The 20,665-nt window shown below is 46.0% G+C and overlaps 1 protein-coding gene across 1 annotated transcript in view; it reads left to right on the top strand.

Annotated features, from left to right (window-relative positions):
- Positions 1-20,659, top strand: part of ctnna1 (catenin (cadherin-associated protein), alpha 1) — a 65,543-nt gene extending 44,884 nt beyond the window's left edge. The window contains exons 13-18 of the mRNA XM_079268760.1: positions 2,691-2,765; positions 2,900-3,010; positions 4,495-4,676; positions 9,508-9,613; positions 18,273-18,407; positions 19,545-20,659. Of these exons, the coding sequence (XP_079124886.1) occupies positions 2,691-2,765; positions 2,900-3,010; positions 4,495-4,676; positions 9,508-9,613; positions 18,273-18,407; positions 19,545-19,835 (900 nt within the window). The 3' untranslated portion in view covers positions 19,836-20,659. The remainder of the gene's footprint in view (positions 1-2,690; positions 2,766-2,899; positions 3,011-4,494; positions 4,677-9,507; positions 9,614-18,272; positions 18,408-19,544) is intronic.
- Positions 20,660-20,665: the final 6 nt, after the last annotated feature.

Consider the following 20,665-nt stretch of genomic DNA (forward strand, 5'->3'; position numbering starts at 1 on the left):
CAATGATTAACTTGTCTCATGCAAGAGCAGACCTAATTGACCCGGCTTGCAATCTAGTGCAACAGCCTTAGTTGTCTGTGTGCTAATGGCCTCTGCTTGAGTAGAACTATAACTGAGACGGATGTTAGTTGGGTACCTAATTGACTGACAATGCGCTAACGCACAAAAAAGAAACCCCCACTCTAGTTATTAAAGAAAAGAAAAGAAAGAAATTGATAGTTCTTAAGGCTTTTAAGTTTGACTACACAATATTCGGCAAATTAGATTTTGTGTATATTAAGAAGGGAATGAATTATCATGTGTAACAGCACGTAATTATGTATTTACTCCGTTGAGATACAATGTGCTGGTTGGTTGTATTATGCCATCCTCCATTATTTTCAACACGTAAATCTTTTGAATTGGAATCATTAGTCTTGACAGCAGATTTCGTGTTGACAATGGTGCTCCAAAACTGTGCCCGGGCGCCATGAATAATGCTGCTTCGACAGACAACAACCAAAGGAGAGGGGGTGGGGGGGGGATTATGCAGCATTTGCATTATAATAAGCAATTGATTTAAAATGGAGGTTTTAATTAGCGTTCTTTGAGTTGGACTGCCAGCCAGAGAAACTACGTTCACTTTCCATCTGCCCCAGCTTCACTCTTGTTATCCAGATTGATGAAGCTGTTAACATTGGGCCGGTGGGGCGGGCTGAACACTACCTGGTGTGTGTGGTGTAGGCGAGTTGAAAATAACAGAGGATTTATCAAAAAAAATCTTGCTTTCTTGTAATTAATTCTGCCATTTTTAACTATGAGCTGGAGATAGTGATGAGATTCAACTTAAACGTTTTCCATTATCTTAAAAAACAAAAAAGCTGCTGTTCCTCATGATTTGCCAGGATTTCGTGATCAGGTGTGTGTGAGATAATCCTCACAGGTTTCGTGGTGTTAATTCAGCGGGAAGTTTCTCGGTTGGCTCAGCCGGGTAGTTTCCAGCAGTATCTGCGCAGCGATCTACTTAAGCTCACTCTTAATTGCTGTCGTTTGTAATGAGATTAGACTGAGTGTGTCAAAAACGATCATTTCCATTTGGAAGAACCGTTTGCTTGGCTGAGCTGCCCTTCAGTGGCACCGCGCACATGTGAAACTGACTGCGCTCTGCTCCGAGTCCAAAGAAATATGGAATGTTGCAAATCAGCCGAGTTGAACACAGAGACAACTTCTCCAGAGGGCATGCGTACACGCACACACACACGCACCTCTCATGTCTGCGCGACACAGCGGCCCCGCTCTTTAAATCAGAACAGACAAGTGTGTGGTTGGGGCTACTCAAGATAGACGAGTCTTTAACCTCTGTACGTGGTGCCCGGGCAGCCTCCGTCGGGTGTCCTCGGATAGTTGACAGGCAGCAGAGCCCTCTCCCCACCTCCAGCGACATCACAGAATAATGCCTCCCAGACATCAAACTGTCTCAAAGTCAGGGAGCTGCTGCCGGAGAGATACAGCGGGCAGCTGTCGTTACCTTTTGGTTTGTGCGGTGCGTCACGGCCCACGGTGATTGTGCCGTCTCTGCCCTTCAAAAAAAAAAAAAACTGCTTTACTTACAGAGGCGATGAGAAGAATGTCACCAAAGTAAAGAAACCATTTTACATTTGGACTGCCGTGTCCACAGCTATGTCAGCAGACAAGAATACTAGATGGACTGTCACAATATTGTAATTTCAGCTCTGGACCCTGTCACGATATCGTGGGCTGGTCACAGGCTGACGCATCTGGAACTGAATATTTCAGACAGTGGAGGGTCTGGACATTACGAGAAATGTCAATTTTGACCAGCGTATTTTGCCACAGCATGAAAGACGCCATTCTAATTTCACTTACTGTGCCAGCGGCTCTACCTTGACAAAACCCCTTAATTAAACTGCAGGCTATTGTTGTCGCATATCTACAGTACGGTGTCCCGTCGCTCCCACGACGAGCTTTCATTTGTGAGCCTCCCACATTCGCAGGTTATCTGTTGCACAGGCCACAGCAGGTGATATCTCTGTCCCGCTGAGCAGCATTGTCTGGCTTGAAAGACGCCTGTGAGTCACACACAGACATCTTTGTATCTGAAAACTATACCCCCCCTATTCCCTTGAAAACAAGAGCATCTCTACATTTCATAAAGCAGTGTAAGGTTGTTCAGAGACCTTTAGCTATTTTTAGACGCGAGGGCTCCACATCCATTACAGAAGGGAGGCATTGAGACAGCTGGATAAGCACAAGTAGTGGCACAGGCGTGATAATGCAACCTTATCTGTCCCACATCATCACCCGCCGCCCCGCCCCCCCCCCCCGCGTCGCCACCAAATCCATTTCCCCGTCAATCAGTCTTGTGTTTTGACTTTAGCACGACCCTTTGAGAGAGAGAGACGCTCTTTTGAACATTAGTAGTCATGGGGAAAATGCTTTTTTGCTCGTGGCTTGTTTTGGATTCAAAGTTAGGGACGAGGTGAAGTGGCGACGCTCTCGAAGAACACAACTCGTGCCTCACACGCCTCTCCACAGATAGCAGCAACAGATGGGACTATGAAGCGTTTTTGCTCCCAATATGTTTCATGCCAGCTTGCACCTTCATTCTTTTTCCCTCTCTCAAAATGCACAGGCAGCACATTACACTTGATTTACAAATTAATTTTGAGTTTACGGTTTCTTGTACCAAGCCGCCCGAGCGAAAGACAATTTATGAGGTTGCCCTGGCTGGCAGCGTCAAGGCGTTTCTCACAGACTGTAAGCAGGTTGGTTTTTTGATGGTCTTAAAAGGCTGTAGCGTGCCAATGTTATTTAACGTTCTCCACATACGACTAACAGCTTGTTCTCTGACCCTTGTTTCTTCTCTCCTCCTTTGCCCCTCCCTGTGGATCCGTTACAGACTCCAGAGGAGTTGGACGACTCTGACTTTGAGCCTGAAGACGGTGACGTCCGCAGCAGGACCAGCACGCAGACGGACGACGACCAGCATTTCGCCGGCCAGAGTGCACGGGTAAGATGTCCGACGTCCTCCTGTAGTAGTTTGACAATCAATTAGAGGAGGAATCACTTTGCTGGTACTATAAAATGTAGTTCAGAATGCTACATCGTCAAAAGAGCAATTTACAAGGCTGTAGTGGTAGAAAGTAACAGTACATACTTTTGTCAGTGTGCGCTCATGTTAATGTTGTCAGAGCCAATGTTCTTTCAAGCACTCCCCATCCTTATTGTTAATGGCTCACGCACAGTTGGCTTGGCGCCACCATAACTAGTGTGAAACCAAGTGTTTCCTCATACAACTCTGGTGTCCAGCCGGGTCTCGTGTATGGTGTTAAAAGAGTGGTTCAGGTTCATTAAACCTTAGCCTCTAGTCCGATAACAGACCGTCATAGCAGCTGTCTGAGTGGCTATTTGTGTCTCACATCCTCCAGACCTTTTGAAATTCTTCAGAATCTCTATTATGGGAGTCGTTTTTATTTCTCAAATATCATGTCCACGTCTGAACCGGTGAATTTGATATGTTGAATGTTCCGGTTAGACCTGAAAAGACTCTCTACTGTTTGCTTTATAAGAAATGAAATTAAGTGTTCAGAAAAACACAAAGTAATACGGTCATTGAATCTAAAATGAAATCCCCGTTGGCCGTGTGATCCGCCAGTAAGCCGCCGTGCTGTTGTGTTCACCAAATATCATCCGGCAGCTTTGTTAGGCAGAGGCTTTTCATCTTTGCACCGAACTGCTTTTATTAAAGCTTAGGTGACTCTGGAGAGCGAGTCCTTTTTTTTACCAGCAATGGAATCAACGCTCTCGCGATGATATTCGATTTCCTGCTCTTAAGTGTCGGCCCACTTCTGCCTCACAGGCTCATTCATCGAATGTCGGATTGCCTGTTTGGAAGCTGCCCTTTTAACCGTCAAGCCCAAGAGGATGGATAGAAATGGTGCTAAACACATCTGCGCTGGATATTAAGTAGTGCAAGATAAATGCCCTGTTATTGATCGTCTCCAGTCACCAGAGGCGTAGAGTTCAATAAATGTGTGGATGTGTGTGTGTGTGCTATTAGTTAGCGGCTGTGAACCCTGCTTCGAACCCAGCTTTTGTGGTTGAAACAAACAAAAATAAATCACAGTCCCCACTTAACCTGGACCAATCAGCAAAATGTCCATCTCCGAGTACTGGTGATGACGACATCTATTTACAGAGAAGACGGTCATTTTTCAGTCTCCAGCAGGTCTGTTTGATCACTTAAATTCAGCACTAAGAGTGAAATAACCAGGTGAGGAAGGTTTGAAAACAACCTCACCATTATAACCTTTGTTCAGGACAAATTTGTTGCAGAGCTCTACCGGAGAAAATATGAAATGGCGAGAAAACACACGTGCGTCCATAGGAGATGCTGTCAAACGAAATGCCCGGAGACAGAAATGGCTTTCGGGAACAGTAAGCCGAGGTCTTGTGTACTAAACCCTCTACGCTCTCCCATAATTCCTCCTTCAGGCTATCATGGCCCAGTTGCCCCAGGAGCAGAGGGCCATTATTGCCGAACAGGTGGCGAGCTTCCAGGAAGAGAAGAGCAAGCTGGATGCCGAGGTATCCAAGTGGGACGACAGCGGCAACGACATCATCGTGTTGGCCAAGCAGATGTGCATGATCATGATGGAGATGACAGACTTCACCAGGTGAGTTCGAACTAACAGCTTGGCTCACACCCAGAGACGTTGTTTTCTTTTTTTTCTCCCCTCGCAAATGATGTCTGCATTCTGGTAATTGCAGATGTTCTTCTGGCCTCAGAGATCTGAATGAATGGTTTCTAGTACGGCTGCGTGTTTGAAGTTTGCAGTCTGTGTCACAGGGCCGACATGCCGTCACTCTACCGTCGCATTAATATTCCAATAGTTGTGCAATTCAAGCAGAATGCACATTTAAGTTAAGCCAAATACAATCGGCCAATAAGCCCACATTTGTTTCCCCAACATTTGCCCATATCTGCACAGACTATGCACCCGGTTTAACACTGCTGTTCACGCTCCAGCGCTCTGCATTTTCCTTAAGCGGCACTGTAGGTAGGATTTCCTCCTTGATTATTTTTCCTTCCTCCCCTAATCTTAATGCGCTGCTACAGGAATAAAGCCGGGTGTGCGCTGTAAAATCGTAAATGGGCCGTCTCACTCAGCTGAGCTGCTGTAAGGGGGCTGGCAGGTTCACCCTCGTCAGTAAGACGGTAGAAGAACAGTTAACAGGAAAACATCTCAGGAATCACAATTTGCACTTGAACAGTATGAAACATCTTTGCTGTGAATAGAAAATCATTAAGTGTGTCTGACATCCGCGGTTACAAGCAGAGCTATTTGTTGCAAACGTATTCCATGTGTCAGAAGTATTGACTTCTGCAGAAGTGCTGTTTGGCAAATACTCAAAAGTGAAAGCAACTACTTGAGGGAGATGAAAAATGTATTTATCAGTGATCCAAATGTAAGGGCGTTAATGTGTGGGATGTGATGAGACGTCCTGATTGGCTGACTGTAGGGCTGGGCGATATGGCCTAAAAAAAAAATCTCCGATTTTTTTACAAAAAATCCGATTCACGATTTAAATCGATTTTTTTCCCCCAAAATTTTTTGCAGATGACAGAAGCTGTTGAAAACAATTTTTTCTTTTATTTTGTGATGATTTTCCCAAGTAGGTTGATAAAAATAAAGTGCAAACAAAACCTGAACATTGTAGAAAGGTGCCTGTAGTATACAAAAAGTATTTGGTCACTCTTTTGTTTGCCTGAATCATTTAAATATAAAATTAAATTAAACATAACATTAAATGGCATTAAATAGTAGCCTTCCATTGTAAACAACTGTGCAAATGTAACTTTTTACAGTAAGCTTTTCTAACTGAATACACTGATACAAACACAGCATGAAATAAAATGTATATGACCCTTTAACATTCACATTTTCAAAAGTGCAACATCTGATCTAACATCAACATAACATATTTTGCACAGTAAATAAGTGCATGTAAACAAAATCAAGTGCATTCACAACATAACCAACAGTATTAAACAGTAGTGCATGTTTTTTCTAAATATTTTTTGCCAGGAAGACAAGCCTGTCTACTACCTCTGGCTTCAGGCATGCACGGTGGCATGTAACAATGCCCCCCCCACACACTGAAAAGCCTCTCAGAGGGGGCACTTGTAGCTGGCACAGAGAGGTATTTCTTTGCTAAAGTACTTAGCCTTGGAAAGTTAAGTTGGTGACGCTTCCACCAGTCAAGTGGATCGGTGTCTGGGTCAACCTGCTGGACCACAGGTCAGTTGTTGCGGAGTAGAATGACATCCCCTCCAGCTCCGCAGAGATCCTTTGGCGTGTACTATTGTACAGCCGAGGCAAGGCAACGTCAGAAAAATGTTTACGGCTTGGTAGCACGTACCTGGGGTCCAAAGCTTTGAGACGGTGAATAAACCCCGGCTTTTCCACGGTGTATATGGGCACCATATCTTTTGCGATATACATCGCGACTGCATCCGTGATGGCTTTCCACCGGGCACTCTTCTTCTCATGCGGAGTACAGTTGGTGAATGTCTCCAAAATGCTGGGTTGTTGTTGTGAGGTGGCGGCGGCGGCGGCCAGCAGTGAAGCTGCTGGCCGCCATTGTTTTAGTTTGTAAACAATGCGCGCGCACTCTACTACGGGAACCCAACGGGGGGGAGGGGTGGGGGCGATTTTCTCGATTTTCAATAAAACACATCGCCTTAAAGCACACATTCGAATTAATCGATTAAATCGATTTATCGCCCAGCCCTAGCTGACTGTATTCGTATGACTGTGCCTTTTTTTTTTTTTTTTTCTTTTTTTTTTTTACATTTTCAAGTGAGTTAGTCAGAGTTGGCCAGAAAATGTCCTCTGAGTCACATCCGTAATGATGAAATGTCTTCATCTGCTGAATGGGTCAAACATCCCGTCTCCCCGGCCAAAGAAGTGCGACACTGGAAAGCTGTGGCAGAGATTTGAATACTAGTGCTGACTGAGGTCACACAGAACCCTGCAGTTTCTTATATGCGGTTCATTCATCCAAAGGACCGAAGGGGGGGGGGGGGGGGGGCAGAAGAAGACTTTTGGCTTTTGCATTACATGGACTGTAGAGACTCTCATGTAAATGGGATGCATATAGCGTTGCTTCCATCTGAAGAGTGCCCTCCTCTGTGTTTATTTATTAGATGACGTCAGCTGTGTGTATATATTTTGAGAGGTTATTGATTGCAGTGACATCTTTATATCAACGTAAAGGTTTTATAGAGCAGACCCTAGGAATTCAAATGGAAAAGATCGTTCCAATAAGGAAAACAGCCCGTTGAAGCTGTCTCATTGTCTCCATGTACTCCATTCCAGGCCCAACGACACCGTATTACTCTTAATCAAGTGCCTTCATTTATTTCGACGCGCTGGTTATTTCCTCTAGAAAAAGAGTAAATAAGGCTTTTGTTCCTGTGTTTTTAATAGCGCAGTTATTATAGTTTATGGGCTCATATCAGAACTTAGTATTGTGACTTTTCTTATTCCGCACTGTGAGACTTCGGACAGACGCTGGTCTATGCCAGTGAGCGTCTGAAGAGCCACACACGGACGAATACATATCCTCACATTGTGCCTCGACTCTGACAGGCGGCCGGCAGCGCACGGCAGGTCGGTCGCTGACTAATTCAGCCAGGCCCAGATTATTGCCCCCTCAACCTGGAGCCGGGGCAAAGCCTCCGCCGAGGTTAATGCCGTGTGAGCTAATCGCTCCGGACCTCTGCACAGAGAGAGTGAGAGGCATTCTCTGCGACTCCTGCAGTCGCTCGTAGCTGTTTTGGCGGCGCTCATGATCATGAATAAGGCATGTGTGGCTTTTGGAAACGCGCAACATATTTCAGAGCCACCTGTCTCGGAGCGGCGTTCTGTGCCCGATGTGGCTCACACCCATCTGGACGCCTGCAGCTGCCACCGGACCTGAAGTCCGCCGGTTTATTCTCTGTGCGAGCCCGCTACGGAAGTCTTACGAGGGTGTCCTCCTGTCAGCCGCCTGCTTGTCTGTTTCCGTGGCCTCTTTGTGCTTTTCGCCCGTCGCTACTTACTCGGCCACCGAGGCCGAGCTGAAGAAGGTGAAGAGACTCGGCAGCTGGCTCTTTACTTCTCAGGGCTCAGGAAAGGCATTTCGGAAGGACAACAGTGGTTTAGGGAGAAATCAGTGGTTGCTGTATTCATGATGTTATGATTTTTTTTTATTGAGGCAAACTACAACAAAACACTAGTGACACTCTATTAAACTCCCTCCATGCAGACTACCCCCCCTCCCCTCCCTTACCAGAAGCCATCACAATGACTGCAGCTCTGTCTCCAGGGGTTAGCTCGTCCCCGGAGAGCTTCCAGTCTGTGCTCTCTGATGCGTGGCCTCTCCCACTCGGACCCGGACTTGCTTTACAGCAGAGGGGAGAGCGAGAAGGGGAGGGGATGGCAGGGGAAGCGAGAGAACGGTACACAGAAATCCATCTGTTCTGGGTTGGATGGCTCAATTGTTTTAGCCTGGAGAGAGCAGCTTTGAATCCAATTTGTGCATCATGCCAACTGTGTCCCAGAGTCCCTTGTGGGGGCAGAAAACAAACGCAAATGGCCGATGAGCTTTTACGGTGGGCCGGGTCGGGGCTTAACTGACCTGTACTCGGGACGGGCCTCGTTCGAAAATGACCGGCACAAGTGTGACGAGCTGGTGTGCGTGTAGCAGTTTTTTTTTTAGGGCAACCGGCATTTCTCCGCCAACAGACACGAAACCCAGTGGGATTTGCGTCTTAGCCCTCAAATAAAACCCCTCAAAGCTGCTTGAATAAAAGGGGTCAAGCAGCACATTGCTGAGCCTCTGTGCCCGTCGGCTTCTCCAAACTGTGAGTGTGCAGTCTGCCATCTGCTGCAGGTAATGCTCTGACCATGGATAACATGAGCTCCACCTTTTTAAGTTGCTCTTTATCATTTTTTTGTTTATTATTTATATTACATGGTACAAAGTAAGAATTTCTGTTGCGATAGAAAGCGTACGGCTCTGTATAATGCGATGGCCTCCTCAATCCCTGAATATGATACCAACATGTTTTATCAATCATGTGCTCAATGATACGGCAAAAAACACCTTTCATTTTACAAGTGGGTTGATGGTGCTCGAAAAGACTGGTAGTACAGCGCCATGGTCCCGATCTTTAAGGACGGCCCCGACAGTGAAGGCCGCCCCTCTGCGTTTAATGGCTTATAAAACGTGCTCAGCTCTGACTGAACAGTGCGCTGCCAGACTGTTACTGGTTTATGTGTGCGGAGCGATGTGCGCGCCAGCATGTGCACGAATAATATATCTGTCCCCTGAACTGTTCCCACAAGTCCTGCTTCTCTGTCCATGCACAAACAGCCGCTACGTGGATAACACGCTGCGCCTGCATATCCAATGAGATCAGAAGCGGCGACTGACCTTTCCACTCTTTTTCTCCCCCAGGGGGAAAGGGCCTCTGAAGAATACCGCCGATGTCATCAGCGCTGCCAAGAATATTGCCGAGGCCGGATCACGAATGGACAAGCTGGGCCGCACCATCGCTGACAACGTAAGTCCTTCATGAACCTCCGTCCCAAAGGGTTCGATGTCGACCACATCTTTTTGTGCCGCCGGCCCCGCTAGATGATTAGAGTTAGTGCACGACAGCAGCTAGTGCAGCAACACATGGGACCAATACGGGAAGATCACTCTTTTGTTTGTGTAGAGGAATCGTAGCGCAACCTTTGTGACGCTAAACTACGTGAGATGTTGTTAAATGAGGAGCGGCGACTGAATTCATCTACTAGCTCCGCTATCGTATTGACTTTATTTTCCTTTAGTTACATTTGCGCTCTCCTCAGTCCTGAATGTTCTGACTGCGGTTCGCAAGTTGCCACACCGGTTCAGAGTTAAACATTTTTCATTACCCAAATGCACCGCAGAAGGAACAGACACCGCTACATGTAGCTTTCATACTGATTGCATCTTGACGCCCCTTTCCCTTTTTTTCTAAATGTTGTCCCAACAGCAAACTTTTCTCTCGTCGTATTTCGTCATCTTACTACTTTAAGAGCTGTATACAAATAACAAGAAAGTTTACAAGTCATCACTCGGTACATGCAATTTAATATTTTGCACAACTCTAATGTACTTTAATGTACTTTTGTCTCATCTGCACCGTTAGGAGCATCTCCAAGTAAAAGGCTCGCACAGCAGAGCGCTTCAGATGTTAACAACTGCTATGATTTGTGTTGTTCATGAGACGCCCCCTGCCAGGCTTTGCCAATTTCTTTCAGGATCACCCCCCCCTCTCCCTCTCGTTCTTCCATCTCCCAATTCCATCATCCCTCCCTTACCCCAGAGACTATGGTCCTTGACATTGGGGGGAAACACACATTCAATTATCCCTGGCTTCATATTTCACTTAAATACTTGCACTGTGCCACTCCCCCAGGGAGACGCCGTACATGATTTATCCCCCAACTTATTCATTTGCCATCTCTGAGGCGGGGACTTACGGTCTCTCGGTGTCTGCGCCTCGTGGACACACTTTGTTGTTAAATCACGGAAGAGTGAAGTTGTGATGTTTGCAACACGACGTGGTTGTCAGACGGAGGTCTTATCCCGTCATTTGGTTGAGAGGTAAAGCAGCCGTTTCCTCCATTTCTATCCAAACACACGCACGCGGTCGCTCAGAAGAAGGCAAACACTGGCTTTAGATGTTTGCTGTGAGATTTCAATTTCGATAGCGTTGGAGGCGTTGTCGGTCTCTGTTGTCCTGGTTTTGTTGACGTCTCCGCTGATATGTTGGCAAAATGTTTGAACAGCTTTAAGCCTCTTTAAGTAATTCAAGATGAATGTCTCATGGCTGACTGTGACGCATGGACTCTGATGCTATATGCATTTGTCATTGTCGCATGTTTGAATCCATTTAGCACAATACATATTTATCTCTAAACAGCCCAGATTTGCCTACACAAGGCAGTAGTTAATAATTGATTTAAGCATCATGTGGTTTTAAATCAAAGGTCTTTTTCTACGGCTTCTTTGTGTAATGAGCGGAGATATTCTGGGGCAATTGTGAACTATATTCCCCATGTAGTGATACTGGGGGGGAGGGGACTATAAATCCCAGGTTTATAAAACATTTATTTTTCCATAAATTGTGCTCGTATTCCAAGAGGACTTAAGACGTCGATTAAGTCCCTCCTAGGCTGATATGAGGAGCCCTGCATGTCGGATATGTTATTGAAGGTGACCTCAGATCTGTGATGTTACAGGCCCGTGTCTATCACAAAGTGACAAATCGTATCTGTTCTGACCTAATTGCATCCGCATTATCTGAATGGGGAATAAGCCATTCTGGAAAGTGACTTCTTTGAATGCCTCACTGCTGCTTTTGAAGATGCTTCTTCACTTTAACGAAAAACAGTGTTATCCCCCAAAGAAAACAGATGGGCAGGTGTGTGTGTGTTTATGCCTACACAGGACTACTCTGTTGACTGGCCCGCCTCTCCACTGACACATGTGTACGGATGTGTTTGCTTTGTGCGAGTGTTTGTCGGTGACTCGTTGCTTTATCTCGTCCTCTGTGCATATATGTTTGCCAGTGTGTACACTATTAGGGGGGGGTATTGTAGTTTGAAGCACTCAAAGTATGAATAAATGAAGCGCTTTGGCTGTTGGAACAGGAGCCTTTGCCAGGAGTGAGGATCCAGCCTCTGAACCCGTCCAGCTGTCCCCCCTCATAGCCTTTCCCTCTGAGCAAGGACCAGAACACCGGCGGATCAGGCGACACTCACCCGTTAACACATCAGCCTCCCGGGGATGGACATGGGGCGGCCAGGAGAACGATGGAGAGATAGTAGAAAGGGAGAGGGGGGTGGAACATCCCTCCTGAGAGACAAATCCATTAAGAGTGCTTCGCCTTTCAATTAGCAGTGTAATTGCCAGGTGGCAGTTTAAGAAAGAAAAAAAAGTAATTTATTTATGGTTTATATTTAGGGCCGTCTCTCTTAACAAAGCAGGAGATGCCACCGGCGCACACTTACAGCGACGGCTTGTTGGGATGGTCCAAATACTGGAGCAGCAATAGTTGAGCGAATCACCAACCAGGATGTGCACACGCACACACACAAACACACACAAACACACACACACACACACACACACACACACACTGCCGGGAGAGTCAGAGGAGCGAAGGCAATGCTGGGACTGCTCATTAGCCGAGGCATATTAATCACTTGTGCTCTGTGTCTCTGGCCTGTGAGGGTTTACTCCTCACATAAAACACATCAGCAGATGGTCCCAGACTGATAGCACAGCATCTTCACCACACGGTTCTTTCCTTGGCGGACACCGTGTCATCTTGTGTTTTTTTTTCTCACGTGCGTATCGTGTTTCAACCGAGGTCTGGTTTGGGCAGTTTTCTGAAAACAGTCGGACATGTGTAACGAAGCCTCGTTAACAGTTTAAAGGAACGAGTGCGGCGCAGAGACGAGCTGCAGGATTTAGGTCAGTGCCGTACAAAGGTCTGCACTGCAGTTTATTAAGAATTTATGAGCCTCCTCTGCAGGGCACCTTATGAGAATTCTATCGGAGCCGGCTGGTAAACAAATAATGCTATGTCATTGAGATTTATAATGCAAATGTGTTCGCCACCATGTAGCCCATCAATTTCTGCCTGCTCGCCTGCGCCCCACATAAACACTCGCATGTACACGTACGAAAAAACATGCATGAAATAAGGCTTACATATTTAGAGAATAGGCATGTGCGTGGCGTGTGTGTGTGTGCGTGCGTTTGTTGTGCCAGCTTTATTCTCATGACGTATACTGACATACATGGTGCACTTTTCCAATTTGCATTCAATCAGCGGAGATTTGTGGTGATCCGTGGGCTCTGGTGCTGGTCACAGTCTAATCCCGGCTCCGGCCCTAGACGCGCTACAGCAGACGGGGTTGTAAATTACCCACTGCAGTGGGGGAAGCAGAAGAATCACCCAGAGAGCCTACGAATTCTCAGCTCAGCAGTTCAAGGGTCAGCCCCCCTCAGCCCAACCAAGTGAAGCCCACCTTATTTGCCGGTTGAGGAAATGTATCAACTCCCAATTGATTGTTTAGAAAGCCGTTTACCCGTGATGATTCGATATTCGAACGCTTTATGTCCAGTGAAAGGCGGCCTGGCCTCGACAGAGCCGAAGACCTCCCAGAGGTGGATCATCGTTTTGGGAAGAGCACGGAAAGGACAGCCAAACATCCATCAGTGATGGTTGTATGACCATGATAAATAGTGCATAGCTGATAAATACTTTTTTTTTTTTTTAAAGCTTTGAGGCCTTACTCCGGGCTCACACTGGACACAGAAGCACTGTGAAGCCCCACGAAATGGCAATTGTTGCGCAATTTTCTGATAAATATAGCGGATGGATTTTGAAATCCATGTGGTGGAGGAATCGGGGTGGATTGAAAGCAGGGAGAGAGCAGAGGAAAGTGTGAAGTGCATATTTTATAATTTGATCAGAATGATATAATTTCTATCTGATATAACACATCATTTGTATCGTTTATAGTAGATAATCAGTGTGGTTTCTTGCCATATTTGCTTAGAAAATAGACGACGGAACTAAAGCTTAAGATTGTGAGTCGCTTGCCGATGTTGGCGCTGTGGGAACGTCCAATTGGTTTTAATGGAAAGTTGCGGCACTTCCTTTGACTCTCAACCTGCCGTTTTGATCCGTCGGGTTTTATGCGTGAGCCAGGAGCAGCAGAGGGTCTGGCCGAATGTCAAACACTCATTCCTAAATGTTTTAACATGCCTGTCTGTTCGTACCTGTTCCGTAGCAGACGTGTTGAGTTCTAAGGTTTGCTGACGAGTGCTGCAGTGAAGCGGTTGACTGACAGGTGCAGCGTGAACATTACAAATGGATGTGAGCCATTTAATTGGTCCCTGTGGTTGCCTCTAAAGTCTGTCTTTTTGGCTCACCCTCAGCTTGATTCCCCCCCCCCCCCCCCCCCGTCACACCCAGACTCTGTCGGGCTTCGCTGTCACATTAACGCTCCCGAGTGCCGGTGTGATTGAATTTTGCCCCCCACAACAAACACGGAGCATCTTTTTTTAGCAGGTGCAGCGAGCGGAGGAGATCCGGCGATCATCAATCTGTTCGTAATGGATCTTGATTGATATCGGTCGGCCGTGGCAGATTTATATTTAGCCACCAACGGTAACATAATCTGCACCAGACTTGACTAAATCGAATGTACAGCGCATTACTGTAAAGCCCGTTAACAGGGCTGTGCACACAGAATACCTGCACACCCAACTCCATCAGAGGCCTTCTGCTCCACTTGCCGAAAGTAACAGAGGGGTCTTTCCTGTTGCCTGTATCTCCTTCAACTTTTCCATGGATTTCAGTCACACTGTTTTCCCCAGTGGCAGCACACTGTACCACTAACGTATATCTCTGTAACCCTGCTAGCCCCCGTTGGCAGTTTTGAAGTGTAGTGGCAGATAAAAGTTCCCCGTGGCTTCTTGTCCTGAAGGTCCTTTCTCAGCTTAGGCACAGTTAATTATCCACAGCCCTCTACCGTGCACAAATGTCACATCTTCTTTTTTCACCCCCTCTCCCCCTGCTAGATGGGTTTTTTTTAAATGTCGGAGCAGTAAAGCCACACGGTGAACCGATATGTTCGGGGCTGATTTACAGGGTCATGGTACAGTTATCTGTATACTTTTAGAAATGTATTCTCCCCTCTCGCTTTCATCTCATGACAGGAAGTGACTGAAAAACAAAATACCCGTCGGTAAATAGCTCTACATTCACCGCTCCGCGGCGTCGCCCAACAGGTTGATGGCCGCGGCGCATTAGAATGCTGCCTTGTCAGTAAATATTGGAGATTGGCATTTCCTGTGGGTGATGCACATCCTGAAAGGTCAGTGCTTGGTAGCTGCAGCACCGGGGGGGGGGGGGGGGGGGAGGCTGTGTCTATGTGATGGAATTCAGCGGTGCCGTGTGGCATTTCCAATGACGCGATCTGGCCTTCCTCATCATCATGGACGTTATCATGCACAGTGAAATGCTTCTGTTCAACATCCCGCTCTTTCATTCTTATTGCCTCGGCTCCTTTTTCTTATTTTGTCGGCTGTGGTTGTTTTTGTTTTTTTGCTTTGGTTTACTCGGCCGTCTGAACCTTGTAGGGCAGCAGCTTAAATGCTAAGGCATGTAAGAGCTGCCTACGCACATGAATATGGACCTTAGGAGGTACAATTAGAGAATGAAAGTAATGATCTGCTCCCCTTGTGACCCACCTTTGATGCGGCGCCTTTATTTTCCTGAGAAGGCACTTAAAGCCATTTCTACCTGTGTCTGTTTGAACAATCAATAATTCTAAATATTATACTTTTAGTTAGTTATCTATAGTGGGTTTTTCTTCATAAAAACACAACTCATATGAAAAGCAAATCAAATATTGTGTTTTTATGGATTAAAACAAATCAGCTAGATCAGATAGAGCTTGGTGTAAACCGTACGTTAGCGACGATCCTTCTTTTCTTTCCACTATTGTTTGAACAGTGAGGCCAGATGTGATTTTCAACCCGAGTGCTTGGTTATGGTGTTTGCACAACCTGCAGACACACTAACAGACGCATCTACACCGCATACCATTGAGTGTTAAAGGTGTCTGTGGAAATGTGAGTTGTTGACCGATTCATCTGGTCTGTGAGGCGCTCGAGCTCCTGTAACGACGAGCGAGTTAATCACACGCGGCGCTGCTATTTGCGCGAACCCGATAAAAACCCAATCCGAGGGGTCCTAGCCTCTGCTCTGTATAACTTCTGCATTCACGTGTCACACTCACAGCAGCCTTGCAGAGTTTCCTGAGTGCCGAGCGAAGCCAGCAGCTGAGCTGAGTACGAGCACAAGTGATGCTTTCACAGTGCCCTGCTCTCAGCCGTCTGAATACTTCCCCAAGCCCTCATTAGCATGGCAGCTGCATTCAGCCTCATCCCAGGTCTGTGCTATTGTGTGTGTGTGTGTGTGTGTGTGTGTGTGTGTGTGTGTGTGTGTGTGTGTGTGTGTGTGTGTGTGTGTGTGTGTGTGTGTGTGTGTGTGTGTGTGTGTGTGTGTGTGGCTGTGCACACACACACACACACTGTTACTTACTTAAAGCCCCCCCCCCCCCCCCCCCCCTCCCAAATACAGTTGAATCCTCCTGTCTGCGTCCCGTTTCCCCAGTTGGATTTCTTATTTACTCCTGCATACTGTTGCCCCTCTCGCTCACTCTTCATCCTCGTCTTTTCTCCAACCACTTATTCTTCTCTGGTTCTTTCCTCTTTTCTTTTTCCGTTGAACCCTCTTGCCTCTGCCATTTTCGCTCGTCTCTCAGCCATGTATGATGGTCGACCACTCCAGCTCTCTTCCCCCTCATCTGCTCTTGCATACCTTTTCCTTTAATAGAATGTCGACTCTTAGATCTCCCTCCTCTCCGCTTAACCCGTCTTCCTATTAATCAGCAGAGGCTGGCAGTGACTGGAGAGACCACTCGCTCCATTTTTATTAATAATGTCCGAGGACGGCTGCAGAGCTCTCATTCGGGAAAGAGATGATCGTAATGGGTTGAGTTGTATTTGCGACCTTATGCTTGAAGATAGGGTGGGTTTCTTTTCGTGTCCTTATTGTGCTATTATAGCACCTTATCACTGATGTCGGGTGTGTATGAAGGAGCACAGCTGGCCGGGGCGGTGTGCAAATGCATGCATGCATGCATAGCTGTATGTCTGGGAGTGAGCGCGCTATATTCAGCAGAGCGCTCGACGCTCCCACCAGGGATACCGCCGCGCTCGGCAGGATTAGAGGCATCAAGTCCTAGTCTGTTTGAAGTGTAAAAACAACTCCAAAAAAATATCTTGATACAGAGGATGTTTCCTCTTCTTCCCTTTTGCACAGAGAAAAGGGAGAACGTGGATTTAGTGCACTTCAATAGCAGTTAACGGCCATTATCCAGAGAGATCTGTTCTGTCATTTGCTCACTTCCAGGCGGACAAAATGCCTCTTCAGTCGGTCTAGACGCCGTGCAAACACTCGTCAGCACTGACCTCCCCGACTCCTTCCTGCAGAGAATCCATCAATTAAAGGATTGGCTGCCAGTGCCTCCCTTTCACCTTTTCCCTGCCAAGTACCTGCACATACCGGTGTTTCAGCCAGTATTTTCTCTCGCACACATGGTCACCACCCCTCCGGTGCCTTTCGCAGGTGAAGTTAGTTTAGTCCGGGATTACCCTCTGACCGGTCGGTGTGACCCCGTGGCGATCACTGCCGACGGTGTGTCGGTGTTTACATCCCTGGCTTGCCGAGCAGCTAACGAGAGCCGGGGCCTAATTACTTGGTTGGCAGGGGGCTTGTTTAGCAAACTTGGAAAGAGATTGTGAGTGGCGTCTGAAGGTGGACCCCGGTCTAATTAAGATGAGATGAAATAATTGAAAAAGAATGCAAACGCTAAATGGCGTGAGTTTGTGGAGCTCTTCGCATGCTTCGACTCTCAAGTGGGTTTTATGAGAATTTATTGGTTTTCTTGCAGTTGATGGATTTTTCTTTTAAGCCTCCGATGTGTTTTGTTTTGCGTCCTCGGCTGACTTTTGACAATCTCGTAGAGCCTCGTTGGGAACATGAATAAGACTCTTATTCACACCCTCGCACCTAAAGTCCTGCTTTAAGTTGTTTGGGGCGGAAACAGTTTGTTGCATTTTAAAGACATGTCTTATCTATGGACGGGGCTTACTGTCGATACTTGACAAGTATTTCTGTTGCTAAAAGGACTTCACACGAGACGATCGCCAACACCTGGACGTTGTTGATTGACAGCCGTGTTTGCCTCCTAATAGAATTTGCATTCTGTGTGACTTGATCCGTGCTTAACCCTGCGAAAATGAGTTATCAATTGACGAGGTTTGTGGGCGTGAGTTTGTCATTCTGGCTCCGTGCACGGCGCTAATGTGGGTGTCTACCTCACCTGACACTGCTGCTAACTCATCTTGATAAAGTGTGAGATCATGGCGTCTGCAGGATCACATAAATATTCAGATTAAGTAGCAGCAGCGCGTTACAAAAACAAAAAAAATAGATTCACGACACAGCGGGTGGTGTTATAACCACCGACCCGCTTGTGCTTGTGTGCCGATTGATGTGCACGTTAGCTGATGCGCGTTTTGTCTCCTCTCCCTCGCAGTGCCCCGACTCCACCTGTAAGCAGGACTTGCTCGCCTACCTGCAGCGCATCGCCTTGTACTGCCACCAGCTGAACATCTGCAGCAAAGTCAAGGCCGAGGTGCAGAACCTGGGAGGAGAGCTTGTCGTCTCCGGGGTAAGTTCAGCCGCCGTGTCGACAGGTTACAGCCTGCGTTGCGCTTTTAAAATCATTCCCGGAAGCATGTAAAGCATGTAAGGTGTGTTTGTGGAGCCTTTAAGGATGCACACGATGTATTTGGGTGAGAAACCATGCATGTAAACAGATTTGCGTTTGTTCACAGTTTAATCCGTAGCTAGGAAGATAATCAAACCAATAGAATGCGTCGGCTACTTAAAATTTTATCTGGCGCTGTTGTGCTTAGTTAATGATTCAGTCTTTGCCTCGTAATCAGCAACTTATATTTAATATTGAACAAAACCGATATGAGAGCCTCAGACGATGTATTAAAATAGTGAGTTTGGTCATCAGTCCAAATCTTAAATATATTCAATTTATAGAGAAATAAAACCTATTTAATTTATTAAATAATGAAAGCGATGGGACTATTTTCAGCGGCGGATTAATCCACATTGTGTTGGTTTTGGTCTTTTCAATGAGACATGACAAAAAGATGACTTGTTTTAAACCCAGATAATCACTAACTGGTTCATCTGGACTGTTCCTTTAAGTCGTGTCTTAACATCCGGTAATGCTGTTTTTAGGTAACGTTTGATTTTATGGGTCTATAATTTTATATATATATATATATATATATATATATATATATATATAAACATTTCCTGCAAAGAATATTCTAATTTGATTAATTTGATTTGATTTACGGAAATAAAAGCTTCTCTGTGTCCTGGAAAGGACCAACGTTGCCAAATGTTTGCAACGTTTTTGCTTGTTAAGATAAGACCGTACAAGGCCGGTGTTTACACAACCTTTTTAAGTATTAATTAACCACTTACTAGCCATTCAACTTAATTAAAAGAGGTCGTCAATGTGTGCAAGAAATAATGAATTCCTCACTGTGTGCTGAATTGACTCTTCAGTGAAGTGCGACCCGTGTCTCTGAGGCTGTTAAATAGTGGAGATTAAATTAGTTTGACCTTTCTCCGTATTCCCAAATTTCCTCGCTCCTGTTTGTATGGCAGACGGAATCTGAAAGCTTGTTAATTCTTCCGTATATGTAAATCCCCCCCCCCCCCCCCCCCAAAATAAATACCAGACTTTGCTTTTTACGGAGCTAACCCGTCTCCTCTTCAGTTGGACAGCGCCATGTCCCTCATCCAGGCCGCGAAGAACCTGATGAACACGGTAGTGTCCACCGTCAAGGCCTCCTACGTCGCCTCCACCAAGTACCAGAAGAGCAAAAACATGGAGGCCCTGAACATGCCCGCCATCTCCTGGAGGATGAAAGCCCCCGAGAAGAAGCCGCTGGTGAAGAGAGAGAAGCAGGACGACGGCCAAACCAACAAGATCAAGAGGTCCTCTCAGAAGAAGCACATCAACCCCGTGCAGGCCCTGAGCGAGTTCAAGGCCATGGATAGCATCTAGACAGAGAACACACTATTATTGAGCAATGAGTTTATATATATATATATATAGACAGATAAAGCTCGTCGTTCTATAACGAGAACCGGTTTTATCGCGTTTGTTCCACCTTTGCGTAGACGACTCGTCTGTACGACCTCTTCTATTCCTACACTGCCTCGTTTCTATTCCATACATTCAGATGTGCTGAAGCGTTAACTGTCTCGTCTCAAGGAAAATGCAGTTAGAGGGAAATCAACTGGACAAATGCATTTTTATTATTCTTATTATATATTTCCTTTTTTTTGTTTCTTTCATGTTCACGGGAGGAAGAGGGAGCAGATTTCATAGATGTTATAAGAACTAATTCCAAGAGGCTTGTGATTATTTTGTATTCTAACCAGTTTCCTAGTGATACTGTGGGGTCGCTGGTGTTTTCCACTACACTGCTTGATTAATGGCGAAATACCTTCTGTACTGCAAATATCAACTTTGCAAAATCTGTGTCTGCCTTACTTTGACTTGAGCAATAACTGTTTGGATGTGTTGGGCTCGCTGGTGGGATTTTGAATGTTTTTGGTTCCTTAAGGGAACCAGAGTCAATATATTTCCATGTGTGCCTGCCCCCCTTTATTCTAACTTTCTACATACCTTTTGTGACGCCACTATAAACGGTTCAAAAATGTTTTAACTGACCTAAACACTATTTTCAGCGCTGACTGACTAATGAATTGTACCCATTTAAGTTTGGACTGATTCTTTTATAATTTCAGCATCTCAAGTTTCATTTTCAGTTTTTTTTCTTTCCATGTTTGCATCATGCAGCGAACCGAGGTGTCAGAGTTTAGCTGCTT

Source organism: Melanostigma gelatinosum, assembly GCF_949748355.1.
Source record: "Melanostigma gelatinosum genome assembly, chromosome: 5".
NCBI classification, from domain to species: domain Eukaryota; kingdom Metazoa; phylum Chordata; class Actinopteri; order Perciformes; family Zoarcidae; genus Melanostigma; species Melanostigma gelatinosum.